General features: G+C 39.1%; 1 protein-coding gene across 4 annotated transcripts in view; it reads right to left on the bottom strand.

Annotated features, from left to right (window-relative positions):
- Positions 1-1,476: 1,476 nt before the first annotated feature.
- Plch1 (phospholipase C eta 1) overlaps positions 1,477-18,298 on the bottom strand; it is a 257,791-nt gene continuing 240,969 nt past the window's right edge. For all 4 annotated transcript variants that reach the window (XM_010636902.3, XM_033759293.1, XM_033759292.1 and 1 more), the window contains 9 exons: positions 17,300-17,479; positions 17,102-17,209; positions 14,689-14,813; positions 12,258-12,342; positions 9,825-9,971; positions 9,376-9,455; positions 7,744-7,803; positions 6,948-7,302; positions 1,477-4,559 (listed from right to left, as the gene is read on the bottom strand). In XM_010636902.3, the coding sequence (XP_010635204.1) occupies positions 2,476-4,559; positions 6,948-7,302; positions 7,744-7,803; positions 9,376-9,455; positions 9,825-9,971; positions 12,258-12,342; positions 14,689-14,813; positions 17,102-17,209; positions 17,300-17,479 (3,224 nt within the window). In that variant the 3' untranslated portion in view covers positions 1,477-2,475. The remainder of the gene's footprint in view (positions 4,560-6,947; positions 7,303-7,743; positions 7,804-9,375; positions 9,456-9,824; positions 9,972-12,257; positions 12,343-14,688; positions 14,814-17,101; positions 17,210-17,299; positions 17,480-18,298) is intronic.

Raw genomic sequence — 18,298 nt, 5'->3', positions numbered from 1 at the left:
AAGGCAGACAAGACCAGGCTGCAGGAACAGAGTGGGGCACCAAATCAAGGCCCCGCATGCACAGTTATGGAACCATATTCCGTAAGAAACAGGGACCCACTAAAGGATTTTAACTAGCAAAAGCAGCTTGATCAGACTCATCCTGTTAAGAAACTCTGATTCTGTCCTCTGTGATATTGCTACTTCTGCAGGCAACTTACAGCACCTGTCACTGCCCGGACTTGGAACACACAGCCTCTAAGGAAGGACTCAAATATGGCAAAATTCCACAGAGCTTGCTCCGCTCAGACTTTGCAGAGCTTAGCAGCTCGCTGGGCTCTCACACTCTCAAAATAAAAACACCGGAAAGTCTTTTAATGCCTTAATTGAAATTTCACTTATGAGATTCCTTGGAACTGGGTGCGTCCCTCTGAAAAGTGAAATCCTGTGAGTCTAATGTGAACACCAAGTACTTTTATTAAAATGTAAGCTTTATTGCTTCCTTTTATTTGACAACCTCCAACCAGTTATCAGGGAATTGCTTTCCCTTCTTTTTCTATGTCCTATCAGTTAATGGCATGCAGCACATTTGGGGGACAGGCACATGGACACCTCAACACCTGGAGGATCACTCTGACACCTTGGCCCAAGCATTTATGTTATGACTAGACTGATTTAATTTCAACAGCTTTACTTTATGTTTCCTGTTTTAAGGCAAGGACACTTTAAAAATGAACTGAGGTCTAAGGATAGAATTTCAAGGGCTTAGAGATCCAGAGGATACAAATCTCAGGCTCACTAAAGGCAGTGTGTTCCTCTCTCTGGCTTTCACTATGACATCTCTGCTCCCATTCAAATGGTCATTGCCTGTCCAAAAAGAGATGACCCTCAACCTTGAGGAAAAGCTCAGAGTTGAGGTCCAAGGGATCAGGGACTGCATACTGTCCTTCCCCTCCACCCACACCACAAAGCTTCAGTCGCTTTTCCTAAATGCAGCCCCTCACCTGCTTTGCCCGTGCGGCTCCCCGCCAACCCAGTACAACCACCATCACCAGGGTCAGCTGCAAAGGACTTCGTTTAAACTCAAAATATCAATCCCAAGTGTAGAGAAACTCCTTACATCTGATCCTTGTTCAAGTCACTTTTCAAATATGGTCTTGCAATTATGAGCACAAAAGAGACAAAGTGCTATTTTAAATCATCCTGTATAGAGAAATTCTCTTTTCTACTATAAAGACATAAAAAGGGGAAAAAAATCCCTAGTGCTTTGGGCCCCTTTCTCAACAGTCATCATATGATCTTCAATTATTAAAAACAAACAAGCAGGGCCTGGGATTTAGCTCAGTGGTTCTGGCGCCTGCTCTGCAAGCGCAGGGACCTGAGTTTGATCCCTGGTACCAAAAAACGGAAAACACAAACAAACAAGCAAAAAAAAAAAAACACCAAGTAGTTAAAAATCTGCTTTAATTATATTTTCATGGATTCCAGGAAGAACAACATTGCAGTTAATGTTACAAAAAAGCAAAGAGGGACACTGGAACATGCAATTAAAAAATGGTTTCACAGTGAAGTAAGGTATGTCAGTACTAAAATATATTTAATTGCTTCATTCCCCGAAGGGAAAAGCTTTCTTCTAATTATCATCTATTCACTTGTATTTTATTATGGGAAAGTATTTTCTTTTATTCTTGAAAGCTTTCGGTTTGTGCTACTATTTTCAGTCTGATGGATATCCTTTTTCTGAAAGCAATTATTTGCAAATCTGTAACTTACCAGAAAATTCAAAAGTATGACAAACAACTGGGTTCTTGTTACATACAGAGCCATGAGCAAAACTATGTAACAAAATTTAAGTAAAACAAACACTTCTGTCCTATATACAAAAGTCTGCGTCCTTCCTCACAGTTTACTCTACAAGGGGCGGAGCATGGGGCTCGGCAATCGTGTACCTTCCTTCGAAGGTATCCAGGGTGAGGCAAGGAAAGCTTAAACACAAGGTAACTACTTTAAACTTCGTGTTATGAAATTATAAAAACGCATATGGGTCTCTTGACATGGAAGGAGAGATAAAAACAGCTGCAAATCAAGGAGTCACCCCTTTGTCATTTGCAAAGTCTCTTAGTCAACTCAAAAGAGAACAAAAATGACATCTGTGACTGCAATCTGAGGACACAGTGAAAGCTTCCCTGTGACACATGAAGTACACCGGAACCCAAGCTGCTGAGAAATCTCACATCTAGGGCATGCGCGTATTTCATACTGATGCAGCTTACAACGCCTCAGAGGAGAGAGGTCACAGGTGACTGAGAAGTGCCGTGGGCTCCATGTACCGACACAGAAACAGAGAGAACGTATGACTTCAAACGGAGGCCAAAATACAAGTCTAAAATACACCTGAAAATCATTTCAAAGCCAAGGATCGTATTTACTGACAACTGAAAATGCTAACATTCTATAAAATACTTTGTAAACACTGAAAATGCAGCTTTACAGAATTCACAGTCTCAAAAGAAAATAAATTTCTGGTTTATCATCACTGCTTGGCTCAGTCTGCAAAACAGAATTATCCGAACAAAACTGGTCAAAGTAGCCATAGCGAAGGGCTGTGCAGGCCCCCTCGGGGATGCCTCGGCCCTCAGAGCTGCCCGCTTTCATGTCCCTAAGGTAACCGGCAATGTAGGAGCCAGTGGAGTGGCGGTTCACAGCCGGGGCAGGTGCTGAGGGTTTGTTTCTGAGAAAAACTCCTCCCCTGGTACTAGGGTTCACCACTTTTTGCTTGCTGGCTTCCTGCTTCTCCTTAGCGCGACTGGCAATGTTGCGTACCCTGCTTTGACTCCTGGATGACAACTTTCTGACCAATGCCCTGGGAAACTGGTTGGCATCCTGCTTTGAAGACAGCACTTGGCAGCCGTCTTCTTGGTCAAAGGACACCAGCTTCCGAAGCTGCTCAGTTAGGGCATCTAAAGGCTCCAGTGAGTTTGTCTTCACAGTGACAGCCTGCTTGTCTCTACTACCAGTTGTAACAAAACTCTTACTAATGCACTGGTACTTGCTCTCAAAATTACAGGCAATGTCCTCTGATGTTAAATCCCCCAAACTTTTGGATTTGCAAGGACTTGACAGTCTCAAAGCAGGCAGAGGAGAATGTGATGACTGCTTGGGTACAGGGGCTTGCACATCTTGAGCACTTGTCTGCTGGGGCTCACCAATTTGGTTCATTTTTGCATCCGAATTTGAGAAATGGTTATGCACGAAGCCAGCATCCTGATAGGTTAGGCGAGAAATACTTTGATTTTTGACACCTTGATTGTTGAATACTTCAGAGACAGAAGGGTGGAGAGTCTCTTTACAGTAGCCATTTCTCAAGCCTCTTTGAAAGTGTACCACCACATCCTGACTATTCTTCAGTTTTAATGAAGGAGCAAGTTGACTTGTGTTCTCTCTCCTATATTCACAGGATGGTAGAGACAGGTTTTCTGACTCCTCATCAATTTCCACAAGGCTGCTCTCTCCAGAATTTATGCAAAGAGTGGAATCATCTATTACATCTTCTAGTGTCGAGTCAGTGGAAATGGCAGGACTGCAGCCCTTTAGTTCTCCCCAGTCTTCTTTACCGGTGGGATTTTTTGGTAACCACCCATGAGGACCATTGGGGGACCTAGGCAGGTTGCCATCCATGGCTCTTGTCTTGGTCTTACTGGATAGATCATCATCTGGTTTAGTTTTGGAGATGGGAGTGCCAGTTGTTTCACAAAGAACTGAGTATGTTGCAAGTTTGGTGGTCTCAGGATTCAAGGAGGCAATCAGCTCAGGAGATGAACACAGGAAGGGTGCCCTCAGTTTTCCCTTGCAAAAGCCATGCTTGAAGGTTGTTTTCAGGGCCATGGTAGGTAAAGGAGGATGGCCTGACATCACACCAGTGCTGTGAGGATGAGAAACCACTGTGAAGTTAGCCTGAGTGTTGGTCTCATCAAATTGGCTAATCAGTGCTGAGATGGAACTGCCTGGCTCATTCTCATTTGTTAGAGTGACATTGTCGATAAGATGGGAAATCTCGGTATCCGGCAGAATAGCAGTTGAATGGAAGTCAGGTATGTCCGGACAGAGCACAGAGACATCGGACAGAGAAAAGGATGTTATGGCTCTGCCTTTACCCATGTCACCTTCCAGCCTCTTGATCTCTAGGGTGCTGTGAGAAAGAATGCTTTCCGACAACGTGCTTTTCCCTTCCATAAAGCCCTGGGTACTCCCCTTTTCCTTGGTTTTCACACTAGGCAAATCTGAGGTTAGATTAGCTGGAGGATCAAGAGCCAAATGTTGTCTTGGGGAAAGGGATTTGTCAGAACAGTTGTTTCCTCGGTAATCACTTGTCATACTTGATTTGATTCTCCCCCCTGCAGGGCGTGGCACTCCAAACTGTTCTCCTGGGACTGACCCCTTGGCAGTGAAGACAGTGGAGTCACCCTGGATGGTATCTTTGTGGAGCAGAGTGCTGGAGGAGGATAACTTTTTGTTGAAATTCTGAAAATATGGGTCTTTTATATTTGCCTTTGCTTTTCTTCTACCGTCTTTATCTTCTGCTGAATGAAACAAACAACATTTTAGGTGACACACATCGCTTTATACAGGACCTGAAAACACTCATGCTGTCTTGAGACAGACAAATGGAGAATGTAGATCTGTTACACTGTGACAAAATATAATAATGGATTGCATTGGCTTGCAACAAAGTGTCTGTGTGATGAATAAATGGTAAAATATATTTATAGGAATTTCACTGAAGCTTCTCTTTGAATGTCTATTACATCAACTAAGGATGTAATATTCATTGTCAAAAAAATGTCAATGAGTTACCATGCTTTTACAGTGAAGATTACCTTAAGTTGTTTCCTAGTCAGATTTGTACTACACAGAAGCATGGCAATAAAAACAGAACAAGACAGCTCTGTTAAACAAAGTATTGTGGTACCTGTAAGCAAGATACTATAAGCTTTCAAAGTTATACATGTGTTAATTTTTTAAAATCACTATATCATTTTTAAAAACATTTTGGCAAAAGATTTAATTTAACAAATTAATTTCTAGAACAACTGAAAGGAAGGGCTGGGGATTTAGCTCAGTAGTTCCGGAGCCTGCCTTGCAAGCACAAGGACCAGAGTTCGATCCCCGGTACCAAAAAAAAAAACAGAACTGAAAGGGGCAATAAATGTAGTAAAATATAAAAATATGTTTACTTAAAAAGGTAAAGATAAATAAGTGGTTATTAGTTCTGTATCATTGCTAATACCTATATTTTGCTAATCATATTTTTATTACAAATATTGTATATTGTTGCATTCTCCCCTAAAAGTGTCAGTATGATGTCAGGCACAGATGGAAAAGTATAAAAACACACAATTTACAGTAATTTGAGATTTCTCTTTATTCTTGATATAGTGCTAAGATAAAATTAAGCATTAAGTTCTTCTCGATAGGAATATTTTAATAGTCTTACAATGCTTTCAGAGTCAAATAAGAAAAATGAATTTATCTTACTGCTTTCCTAGCTGAAGAAAAAAAATCTTATAAAAATTTAAATCCCCCAAATCATAAGAAAAACAAATGTCCTATCATGTTGCCACTTAGCCATGATAGCTGTTGCAAAAGGATACAATAAAATTTGTGTGCTGCTTTTTCTTCACTTAATGTGTCTGCAATATAACTAGAATTGTTGCATGATTAATTGTTCTATATTTCCTTTATGTTTAATACATCTGACAATTCATATAACTTTTTTTAAAGTGGGAAAGAAATATCACCTCAATATTCTTTCTAACTCATCTTAATGTTATTAACACCTTAACTGTAGCATTAGGAGTTAATTATGAACAATTGATATTAAATACAGCTTTATTTCCCCAAAGATGGAATTTTAAAACAAATTTTAAAGCACATATTTTATCTCTGACACTGCTATTCACAAATACCAAACTTTTTAAATTCCCCTTTTCTCCTTCAAATATACCATTGGTTTTCTTCCCTAGGATATCTTATAACAAAAATCAACACAAGCAAAATGGCATTTGTGGGAAAGTAGATCACTGAAAGTATATGTATAAAAGAATACCTTTGCTACAGATATCAGCCATCATTTTCTACTTGTGTGATGCGATTCTTATTTAATTAAAAGACTTGTTTCAGTGATGTAAACCCACACAGTTTTAGCACTTAAGTTACCTAAAATAGGATGGGAAGTCCCAGACAAAAGTTAAGAGCTCTTTGTCACTTTATAAAGCAGAAATTGCTCTTTATTGAGTTCTTGCAGCTCTGAATGTACACTACGTTCAAATTAAGGGAAAAGATGGCAGCACCTGGTCCTTGTGCTTTCACAGCCTGTGCCCAGGAAGGAGCTATAGACATGCCTCCTTCCCTGACAACATCCAGAGACCAGGGTAGTGAGGTCTCAGGAAAGCACTCCCTCAACTACCTCCTGAGGAGCAAAAGTCTTTAAAGTGAAGGAGGTAGCTTGCTTTTAACAACTTATTTTCCTGCCCTATAAATACTTCCAACCATAGAAATGTGTTATATGGTGAGAAAAGTAAGACAACCATATTGAACCTGAGAAGAGTCGATATAATTCTACTCCAGCTCAGAGCACCCAGTAAATCTGGTATCACCACATGATAAAACAATCTCTCTACTCATACTTTGTAGCTGTCACCTCCTTCTGCCCGCATCTCAGACCCATGTGCCCCACTTCATCACCCTTGACAGCTCCCTTACTCCTCATCATCAATATCAGATGGCAATGTCATCTCAAGACTCTATCTGAGGAGACAATAGGTTTTTGCCCCTCTCCTCAAAGTTTGTAAGATTATACAAAAATTATTTATTTTTCAGTATATTTTATTTTGACTGCAAAATGTCAACCATTTCATGATGGAAATGAGGGACCAACATGCAGTGTGGAGAAACTCAAAGCGTCTTACCCAGAGAGCTTTCTTTTCCTTCGTTGTCTTTTGCTGTTTCAGATATAGGCAGAGACAGAGCCCCCAGAAGACTTTTATCAATGGGCATAGAGACGGGGCGGACTTGCAAACTCCGTGTGGTCCTCCTTAGAATACCATCTTGGTCTCTTGTGGCCTCAGACACGGAATCCTTTATTTCTACCATTTCTTGCAAGCCTATTTTGCTCTTTTTCCTGCCTTTGGCTGGAGCACTGGCTGTGCGACGCAGAATCCTATCTCCAATTGATCGTTTCCGAATATAATGGGAATTGTTTTCCGAAGAACTGTGTCTGGGATTCTTATGGAACAGTCCCTTCAGACCTTGGACCTGTCTGTTCTAAAGACACAAAAGGACCGACCACAAATTAATTAAACGCCATCACATCAACAGTCGATTTTTGAAACAACAGTTCCATGGAGAATATTTACAAAATGAAATTGTACAGCCACTGAAGTTATATTCAGAACAAGAGAACAGCCCACAGCACATTTACAGAGCAGCATGCACATCGTATCCACCTTCTTTTGTGAGGAAGGCAACCTTCCGCCTTTCTAGCCAGCCTTTCCTGGAAGCTTCCTACCCAGAGATGACAAGGTGGGAGGGAAGATTTCCACAGTTAACAGACAGACTGTTACAAACTTCAACAACCTTTAAGCAACAGATGAGCGTTTCATAGTGCTAAGCAGGAAAAAAGTGGAGCGATACGAGAAAGCATGCGCCGTAACTGTTTCAAAAGAAATATACCAGCAAGAACAAAGCACCATGCTGAGAAACTACCTTTGTAGCTCCTAGAAAGTGCAAAATAGTATAACTTGGGTTGAGGATTAAAGGGCTCCACTGCAAGGGAAAAAAAAATAAGAGAGTTTGGGCTCATTCAAGAGGGTGGTACCAGTAAACAAAAGAAAAAGTATCATATACTTCTATAAACACTCCTTCTCCAATTTGGCGATTTTATCTCTTATGTTCATTCAGTGTTCCCACCACATGGTAGTATATGCCTCCTAACCTGATCACACCCCGAAAGTAATAAAGAATATAACACCAAAATGAACATTTGTTTAGGAGAAAGAACAGAAATCCCATAGAACACTTTGTATTTAACATATATGTGTGTATGTGTGTATAACTTATTGTTTCAAATTTTAATGTAATTCTAAATTTCACTGTTTCCCTCAAACATACTTATAGTCAGTTAACTTGGGTTTCCTAGGATTCAAGAATCATTTTTAAATAATTTATATTTTTGTCTATTTGGGATAATAGATTCCAACAAGCAGCATGTTCAGAAACAGGAATAAACATAGAAAGCCATGGCATAAAAGTTTTATTTCTTAGAAATAAAAAGGCCCTTAACTCTCCTTTGCTGACTGAGGTGAAGATAAACATATGCCCCCTAACTTCATCCCCAAATGGATTGTAGTCAGAATAATATCAATATTAGTTCACATTTGGGGGCATTTACTGTATGCCAGCTTTCTAAGCTTAACATAAATCTATTTATTAATGAAGTAGGTACTATTTTGGGGGGTTTTGTTTTGTTTTGGTTTTGGTTTTGTTACCAGGTATCGAACTCAGGTTCTTGTGCTTGCAAGGCAGGCAGTGGAACCACTGAGCTAAATCCCCAGCCCTGTAGTAGGTACTATTTTTGCCTTATATTCATACATGAAGAAGCAAAGGCACCGAGAATGTATAACAGCTGCAGGAGGAACTACAGGCTACATTGACTTTCTGGTAAAGACTGGCACAGGATGTTCTTAAGCCCCTATTCCATGCTTTTTTGTCCAAATCATACCTGGCCTTGCAAATTCATACCAGTGGCCAAGTCTCCAATCCCTGGTAGGACCAGATGACCACAAGTCACTTACAAACTTCAAGTCATTTCTACAATGAAGGGAGTGGCAGCACAGAACTAGAATACATTTTTGTGGCTCCTCTGTTCTAAGTTCTGAGGGTGGTTTTAAATTCATTCACAATTTTTACCTATACACAACCATCATGGTGATGCATTCATTCTGCCTAGAACTAGCTTGGAACACAGCCCAGTAGTCAGGCAACTCATCAACTACATTTTCCACTGTAGCCAACTGGATATTTTTAAGAAGTAAAATAAAGCTCAGCATTTAACTATTCTTCATCTCCTTAGTCAAATAAATGGTTGCCTAGGAGTGTCGTAGTTTCTTCCATTCTCTTAAGCCCAAAAGGGCTGATGGGTGGAAGGAAAGAGGAGCAGAAAGAGCACAAGGGCATGGGGATGTGTCCAGGAGAACAGGCTAGGTTTGCTGGACTGACCTATGGTTTTCCAGCAAAGAACAGTCCGTGAAACGTACTTTGCTTTCATATAATTAGTCAGTAACTTTGTTGGGGACCGAATCATGGTTCTGTGTGGCTGTAAGCCCTGTAATGTCTTACCTTTCCGTAGATTTCATTAATTGTTATGTGGACAAATATGGATGCTTCTGTGAGTCCTTCCAAATAGACATGCCGGTAGCCTAATAAAAACAAAGAAAGTGGTCTCCTTTCAATTGAATTTGCAATTGGCTCTCTTTGAATACGATAGTGTTTAGCATGTATGTTAACTATAGTTCTTTACATTTTTTTGATGGGGGGCCGGGGGAATACGAGTACCAGGGATTCAATTCACGACCTTGGGCTTGAGAGGCAGGTGCCGTGTCACTGAGCTGAATCCCCAGCCCTGGTTCTTTACATTTTAAAGAGCATATTAACCACCACATTTATCAAGTGACACATATTTTATATAAAACACATGCTATATAACTTGTAAGGCATAAGTCATATATTAAATCTTCCAAAGAAAAAAGAATGGTCAATCTGGAGAAAAAAGATCAGCTCATACCTACCAGGCACTAAGCTGCTAAAGGTCACAGTCCTTTGTCCAACAAAGTCTCTTCCAATGGGATCATGATCCCATACAAGGAACCGAACCAAAGCTATTTCTGGCATGTGTACTGTAAATGTCAGGGTTTCTTCCCATACAGGGTTAAATCCTCAGAGAAATAAGAAAATGAAAGTCATAAAAGCAAAAGGGATTGGATAGAAATGAGTTGGCAGCAGACAGTGAAAATTGCTTGTGATGGTTATTAAATTCATGCAGATGATCAAACACTCCTGAAATAAAGCCTTAGAATTTATCCCATTGCTAGAAAATAATTGGTAAGAAAATTGCCTGTAAATTATCCTATCAATTCTACTCATCTTTGATGCTCAATTGTATTGTAGAGGAAACTCTCTAATATTCAGAATACTTTAGTAACTTTGAAACTTATAAGGGCTTAGCAATGTAACTCAGTGGTAGGATATATGCCTATAATGTATAGGACCCTTGGTTTGCTCTCCAGTACTCCAAAAAAAAAAAAAGAATAATAGCAATCTAAGAATATTTTAGAGAAAACAGTAAAGAATATAATCTCCAAAAGATTTACACTTTTCACCCTCCAGAGATACTGCTATTGTAAAAACCATCAGCTTAAATTTTATCTGAGAAGGTTTGCAAGTTTCAATACTGTTGCACATATTCTATTTGACTCTTACAGTTCTAAGAGTGTCAGGGCAGGGTTTATTACTGACTTTCAAAAACAGACATAACTTTTAAAATTATACAAGTAGCACATGCTTATGTTTGAAATACAAGGAAATAACAGTATTTATAACTCATTTCATAGTTAATAAAATTTGTGCTCATAGAAAATAATCTAAGGTCATAAAGTTAATGATGGAACCAAATTAAACTATATGCTATTGATTCCCAGTTGTTTCTCATGAAGTAACAACTTACTACATTATCATATTTTCACACCTACCAGAAAGGAATTTTTTAAAAAATGCAATTCAAATACTACTATGGTTTGTTCCCTAAGAGTTTGTAGGTGAGAACCTTAAGCCTCAATGTGGCCCAATGTGGGGCCTGTTGGGAAGACATTAGGTCATTGAGGGTGCTGGAAAACTGATGAGTTCTCATGGGTCCTCAATTAGTTCTCATGAAGGGGTTATAAAAGAGCAATCCTGTCCTACCCTGCTCTTTCTGGCTTCCTGTATTGTCACAAGATCTCTAATTTATACATATACACCCTCATGACGCAATCCACCAGAAGGTATTGCAGCCTGGGAAGGTCTTGCCAGAACCAGTACTGTACTATTTAGACTTTCTAACCTTTAAAACAGTGAGCTAACCAATCCTCTTTTCTTTTTTTTTTTAAGTTTTGCATAATTTAATAAAATTAATCATACAGAATTAATGTTGTTTATTAAAATTATAGTCAGGGAGAAGGAAGTCAATGCATTTATGCAATTTTACACATACATTTGTAGTTTGAGGTTCCATTATTTCAACAGTTCATATAAATCACTGTTTCAGATAAAAGAAAAAGCACTTTACACAGATCAGCAATTGGTAGTGTTTTGTAATATGAGTAGGCTTGTAGTAAAAATAAAGTCACTTCCATAATTAAAGAATGTCACCTTTATGCAGAACAAGTCTTTTAAGAGCTAAAGACTTCTTGCATAAGAATCAACTTGAAATTCTTAGAAAACAGTCAATTCTGTTTTCTCTATACTCTATATAATGTGTAAGGTTTTGTCTGGACTGGACTTTTTTTTTTTGAGGAAAAAGAATTTAAGTGATTTGTCAACAGGTTATCCATTTTCCATGTATGCCAACAACTGTAGTGTCAGACTAAGACTCATACAAAACAATTTCTCAGAAAATTATAAATACAGAGCATGACATTTTCAAACAACTCATTACAACAGGAGAAACAAAATGGAATTTAAAAAGAACAAATAAAGCCAAAGTCTAAATAAAGTGTGATCATTTTTGCCGATGGAAAATGACCAAAACATTCACATTTTCACAGCAAATGATTTTACCAAATGCTTACTAAGAGAGAAGACTGATATCAGGTATTACATATTGCAGAAAGAATGAGAAATTAACCCAAATAGTAGGCCTCACAAATGAGAGTGATGTGGGGTCTCCTGTCATAAGAACATCACAAGGTGCTTTCCAAAGCAAATTTTTAACCTGCTTTAAAATATCATTAATTCTCTTCAGCAGAAAAAATTAGTAAGACTCTTGAGAGCTGGGATTATAAAATCTCCAAAACATACCATATATCAATCTGAAAGACTTAGTTTTATGTGTTGAAAAGATCTTCACATAAACTCAGACGGCAATTATGGATTTTAGGGATCTGATCCATTTCTCTTTGGCATAAAAATGCATTTTTCAGTGCAAAATCCAGTTCTAGAACTCTGTGGACACATCATCATCTTACCATTGTCATCCACCACACGAGTTTGATCTTTGCAACAATCCACTGGCAATCCAATAATTTCAACTTCAACAAAAGGGTCAATGATCTACATAAATAAAGGGAAAGTATTATTACAAATGATAGATATCTGTACAGGTGTTAATTATTTTGAGAATATTGACCAAAACATTCACATTTTAACAGCAAATGATTTTACCAAATGCTTACTAAGAAAGAAGACTGATATCAGGTGTCACAAAAGCAGGTATGTGAGATGAGAATAAAAGCAAAGCTATTAAATTTTTGCTTGCCAATATCTGCTAATACTACACAAATTTTACCGAATTAATCCACAATTTCTGCTCAAGATACATGCCCAACAGCAAGGAGAATGCCCATGTACAAATTCTCCGGAGCTGTATTCATAATAGTTAAAAACTAGAAACAACCTAAGTGTCCATCAAGCCAGAGAGCTAAGCCGAATAAAGAAATGAACAACAAAAAAGGAACAAAGTTCTTTAACATAAACAATGTTGATCATCCAGACAAAAATGGCTCTTACTGTAAGAGTAAATTTACATAAAAGTTTGAGAACCGACAAAATTGGCCTGCTGTGATAGGGGCTCGTGTTTGCTGTCAGGTGGGAAATAGATACTGAGAGAGGAGGTGGGAGGGTGCCTTCTGGGGTTCTGTCCTGATCTGGAGACATAAAAATGAACTAAACTATGCATGTTTTGAAACTGACTGGGTATTATCACATAAGTTTAAAAGTATTAAAAGTAAAAATTTTAAAAACATACTAGTTTTTCTTTGCTTTTTTTTTGCAGTAGTGAGGGTTGAACTCAGAGTGTTTACACTTAGTGACACAGGCAAACCTTTCTACATTTTGTGATCCTCCTGCCTCAGCTGCACAGACTGCTGGGAGTGCAGTGTGCACCACACGTCCAGCTGTGCACTAGTTTTTACTGTTCCACTCGTCCCCATCCCTGTCCTCTGAGATGAGGTCCTGCTCTATGAGTTAACTGTACGTGTTCCTTTGTGATACACGTTCTGGGTGATGACCAATGAAGGAATAAAATCTCAAAACACCGGAGGAACATTTCTGAAAAAGTCTACCAGGAAGTGAGAACACAGTTCTAGAAACTTGGAGAGTGAGGAGTAATACAGAAAGTTTGAGGGGATAGCAGCTCCAGGGAGTAAGAGCTACAGATATGACAGAAAAACATTAAGATGATTAAACTACTAGGCACATTTTTTTACTTACTAAATTACAAAACTTACTGATTTTCAATTAATTTTTTTATACTAGAAGTTTTTCCTTTAAAAAGAATTCTACAATAAAACCGGATCTCACATTTTGGAGGCAACTAAAAATATGATTTCTGTTCTAGTAATTTGATGCCTTCATTTTCGCAGACAAAAAAGAAGTAAGAATGACCTTTCCTATGCCACCAATTAATGATTCTTGCGAAAGAGCAAAATGTAGTGACCAGAGGGAAGCAGGGTGGCCAATCCCCTGGAGGCTCCTGCAGCAGACCTGACCAGATACGACGGTGCTTGGTGGGCTGATGACAAGCGGCATGGAAGAGCTTGTCCCATTGGAAGCACCCGCTGTTTAGGGAATAGAACATTGTGCATCTGTTGAAGATGCTGAGAACAGACAGAAGGTCGGAAAGAGTCACTGTGGAGGACGGGATGAGGGAGAACCAATACGATGGAGCTGCAGTGGGCTACAGTGCTAAAGTCTGCTGAGACTTGACATGAGGAGTTTTATGGTGGGGCCGGACTACAGAGCTGTGTGGTTTCACCCATCAAGATCCAGCAATAGCAATTTAAAAGGTAAGACAGCAAAGGGCCCAAAGTTAGGACTGCCCCTGAGAGGAAGGACGTGAGTACAAGAAGGGCTGGCAGGTGGGGAGAAAGCAGGCCAAGGCCAGGGTCGGGCATACTGGAAATAATGGAACCAATGCCCAGAAAAGGAGGCTTCACTCACAGAGGGAGACACTTATAAAACCTGCTCCAGAGGTGCAACAGGAGGTGACGGGAATGAGCATGTGGCCCAGGGGCGTGTGGCTGACATGCAGCAGGGGTGAGCCTTGCAGATGAGAAATGGGGACAGGAGGTTAATACATCCTCTTAGGCAATGCTTCCGTCAATAATGAAATGGTTCCTTGCACTCCAATTTTATCAGTGCCAGTGTCAGCTGAGTATCACACACTCAAGCCTCCAAAATAGATGAAGCGATACAGTTCAGCAGGAATTGTGTGTCATTTCCCAACAAAGCTGTTATGTCTGATGAGCTAAGGTCAGTGCTCCTTTATGAATGAACACACACACACACACACACACACACACACACACACACACACCTGAAGACACTTCAGGTAAAACGTGAATACAATAAAATAATCACATAATGAACTGCTTAGCCACTTAGTAATATGTAGCTTACCTCGCCTCTGTCTCCAAACATGGAGTCTGGAGGCTTGGGGAGTTGCTGTCCACTGATCACTTTCAGGATGAGCTGCTTTTTTGGATTGGCAGGGAGTGGATCACCAGAGAAAGGGTTGAAAGTACCTAGGCCAAAATAAGACACTCATGTGTAAATACCAACTAGTTTCTCTAGTGTGAAAAACTAAAACTATAAATAAGATCCAAACTGTATAACTGATAATGTGAAATAGGAAGAAAAGGGCTAAAGGTGTAGGGAAAGTGGGAAGGGTAGGGGAAAGTAAATAAGGGGAAAGAAAAAATATGAGAAAATGGAAAAATGGAAAACAAAGTTTTTGTAATTAGGGAAGGGTAGAGGGAGTGAAGGGAGGACAGAGGTATGGGGAAAAAATGAGAACCAAGACCTGTCATGTAAAGGTACAAGATCCCAATGACGAATGTAACTGTACTGTATACCTAAAATGTACCAATAAATTCAATGAGAAGAAAAAAAAGAAAGTATCTAGGCCAGGTAAAGCAGAGGTTGGGGACACATACACAGACACACACACACACACACACACACACACACACACACACACACACACACTCACACGGTACAGTTTAAGCTTGTAAATAAACAACAAATGTTGATTGCTATAGTGCTTAAGGGAATTATCACATAACCAACCATCAATAAAGCTTCTGCCAGGATCCCAGCCAGTAGTTCCATAGCTGTGGTTTTCATTAGATACTGCACTCCCCAAAGCCAGGAAATGAGACAATTTAAAGCAAGTTTCTGCAATGTAACTGTAGCATGGATGGAGAAAATGACGTATCTGAATGCCAACAGTATAAGAAGGGAGGTACTTGTGTCAAATGCAACTAATTTTCTAACTTAAGCTATCTCAGGTATAGAAAAAACTACATCAGAAACAGAAAGAAGGCCTGAAATTCTAATCTGCATGTTTTTGTGTGTTTAGTGGGGTAAGGATTGAATCCAGGGTCTCATGCATGTTAGGCAAATACTATACCACTCAACTATATCCTCAGTCTTAGGGTTAAAATTAAGTAAATAGTACAGCAAGAAAATATGCAAAGCATAAAATCTTGAGGACACATCTGTCAAGTTTGTTACTTAATTATTATAAACCTAATTTGGAAACTTTTAGAGAATTTTAATGGCCAGACTGAAAAGAAAGCGTTGTTTTCTTAACACTGTATTACCCTCTGTTTTTGGCTAGCACTGTTTTGTTATTGGACTATATTAACTAAAATGGCTTGATAAAATTGATTATCTCAGGTGAAATTTAATTTTGCCAGCTGGCCTCAGGCTCACAATCCCTAAGAGTTTCTGAAAGATAAGGCTCAGACCATAGAAGACAGCCCAACTGAGAAATAATGACCAATAATTAACATGCCAGAGCACTGACAGTCTGCTATCCGTATCAGTATGGATATGTGCAACCTCAAGAAATATAATCCAAACACTAAACTACTCCAATGCGGTTGTGAAAGGAATTCTTATTTGCCTTTGCACTCCTTAATCTGATTGTACTGTTGCTCTTATTTTGTAGTGCTCAGGATCAAACCCAGGGCCTCCTGCATGCTAGGCAATGCTCTGCCACTGAGCTACACCCCTCTAGCCCATAAGCTATCTTCTTAAAAATTTATCCTGTATATGGCGGTTTCTCAAAAAACTAGAAATAGAACTACTGGGTATATATACAAAGGAACAGAAATCAGTACATCAAAAAAATCTGTAGTCACATATTTATTGCAGACCTATTCATAATACGTAAGAAAGAAAAAAAACTGAAGTGTCCATCAAATGATTAATGAATAAAGAAAAGGTGGCATGCATTTACAGTGAAATATTCAGTTATAAAATCCCATTATTTACAGCAACATGAGGAGAAACACTGTAGAGGACATTAAGTGAAATAAGGCACAGAAAAACAAAAACTGTGTGCTCTCATATGTGGAAGCTAAAAGAATTGGTCTTGATGAGACAGAGAATGGAAGAGTGGTTACCAGAGTCTGTGAGGGAGGGGAGGGTGGACACAGGGTGGACGATGGGTACAATAAAGCTGCAGAGAAGGAATGATTTCTAACATTACATGTAGCCCAGTGAGATCATCATGGCCTACAAGATTTAAATGAATATTGCAAATAGCTAGTAGAGAGGATTTTGAAAGCTCCAAGCACACACAAACACAAATGATATACTACCTCGTCTGATTACTGAACCTTGTATTGCATGTAATGTATATTATACCACATAAGTATGTACAGTTACTATGCATCTATTAATAATCAAAGTAAAATAAATTTTAAAATTATGCTGCAAAGCACTGGGATATCACTAAGATATCTTTGCATAGAATTCAACCCATGAACTAGCGTAGAGAGACAACGATGAAACTAACACATACCTTTGCACATTTGCTGGGGCTTGAGGACGTAGCCACAGTTGCCATTTGTCCTGAATTTGGCTCGATTTAACTGCATCATTCGCCCTTCAGACTGATAATTCAGTGCCACTGTCCAAGTTGAAAATTTGAGAGAATTAGCAAGATGGCAAAGTAGACTCAGAACATACAGAGAACCACTGTTTTCAGAGGATTACACACCGAGCTGGCAACCGGCGTTCCAGTAGGGCAGAGGGTTGAAGTTACTGGAATCTATGCGGTAGGCAGAGGGGTAAATCCTTGTGAGCTGCTTTTGGTTATAAGCCATGAATTGTTCTGATTTCTGCTGAACCACCTGATGTGCTCTTGTTTCACTGAAGGATAACACATTTCCTGTGGTTCCTGGCAGTGTGCAATAAAGAAACAGGGAAAGTGAGAACTATAGCAAAGTAGCAAAGAAAACACCTCTCACAAAAGACTGTATGATGACAGTACTATAAACCAACAGCAAAAGGCAGAATGAAAGGGTACATTCAACCTGTTAAAGGGAAATCTTTAGACACATTAAATTGAACAGAGTTTAACTGAACAAGAAACAATTCACAAATCAGGCCACTCCCCAGAATCAGGACAGATTCACAGCATCTCCATCTCACCACATGGGCAGATTACTGTAACAGCCAGGAAAAAAAGAGAGAGAGACATTCAGAAAACAAAAAGTAGAGACAGCCCAGTTGGCTATAGTTCTTGTATTAAGTGAACATAGTTTTAAGAGTTGGTTGCTTGTCATTGGTTAAGATTCAGCTACTTAGTACTTTTTACAAAAGTAGGTTACCTCTATTTCGTACATCAAGTCTGGTTGCACTTTACTATGTATAGAGAAATCTTTAGTTTAGACTAAACTTACAATATACATCAAGGTAGTTCTGGATGAAAGTTAATTCGGCTTAACAAATCAAGGTAGAGATAACTTCATTTTTTGCCAGGTTGAGGCTAAATCATAACCGTGTATTTGCCAAGGTAGCAGCTCATTTCTGGCTCCCATATTCTCCTCTGAAACCAGTCATTCCACTAACTCGGGTCTATGTAGTAGCATGAAGAGAGCAAGTAGAACAATTGTTTTCTAGATGTATGATTCAGAGTATCTTTACCAAAAACATAGATAGCCACTGATAAACAAAATTATATATATGTGTATATATATATATATATATATATATA

The sequence above is a fragment of the Fukomys damarensis genome, unplaced genomic scaffold (assembly GCF_012274545.1).
Source record: "Fukomys damarensis isolate Sample0158 unplaced genomic scaffold, DMR_v1.0_HiC HiC_scaffold_37, whole genome shotgun sequence".
In the NCBI taxonomy this organism is placed as follows: Eukaryota; Metazoa; Chordata; class Mammalia; order Rodentia; family Bathyergidae; genus Fukomys; species Fukomys damarensis.
Note: the sequence above shows the minus strand (reverse complement) of the source record. Positions and strands in the feature narration are given on the sequence as shown.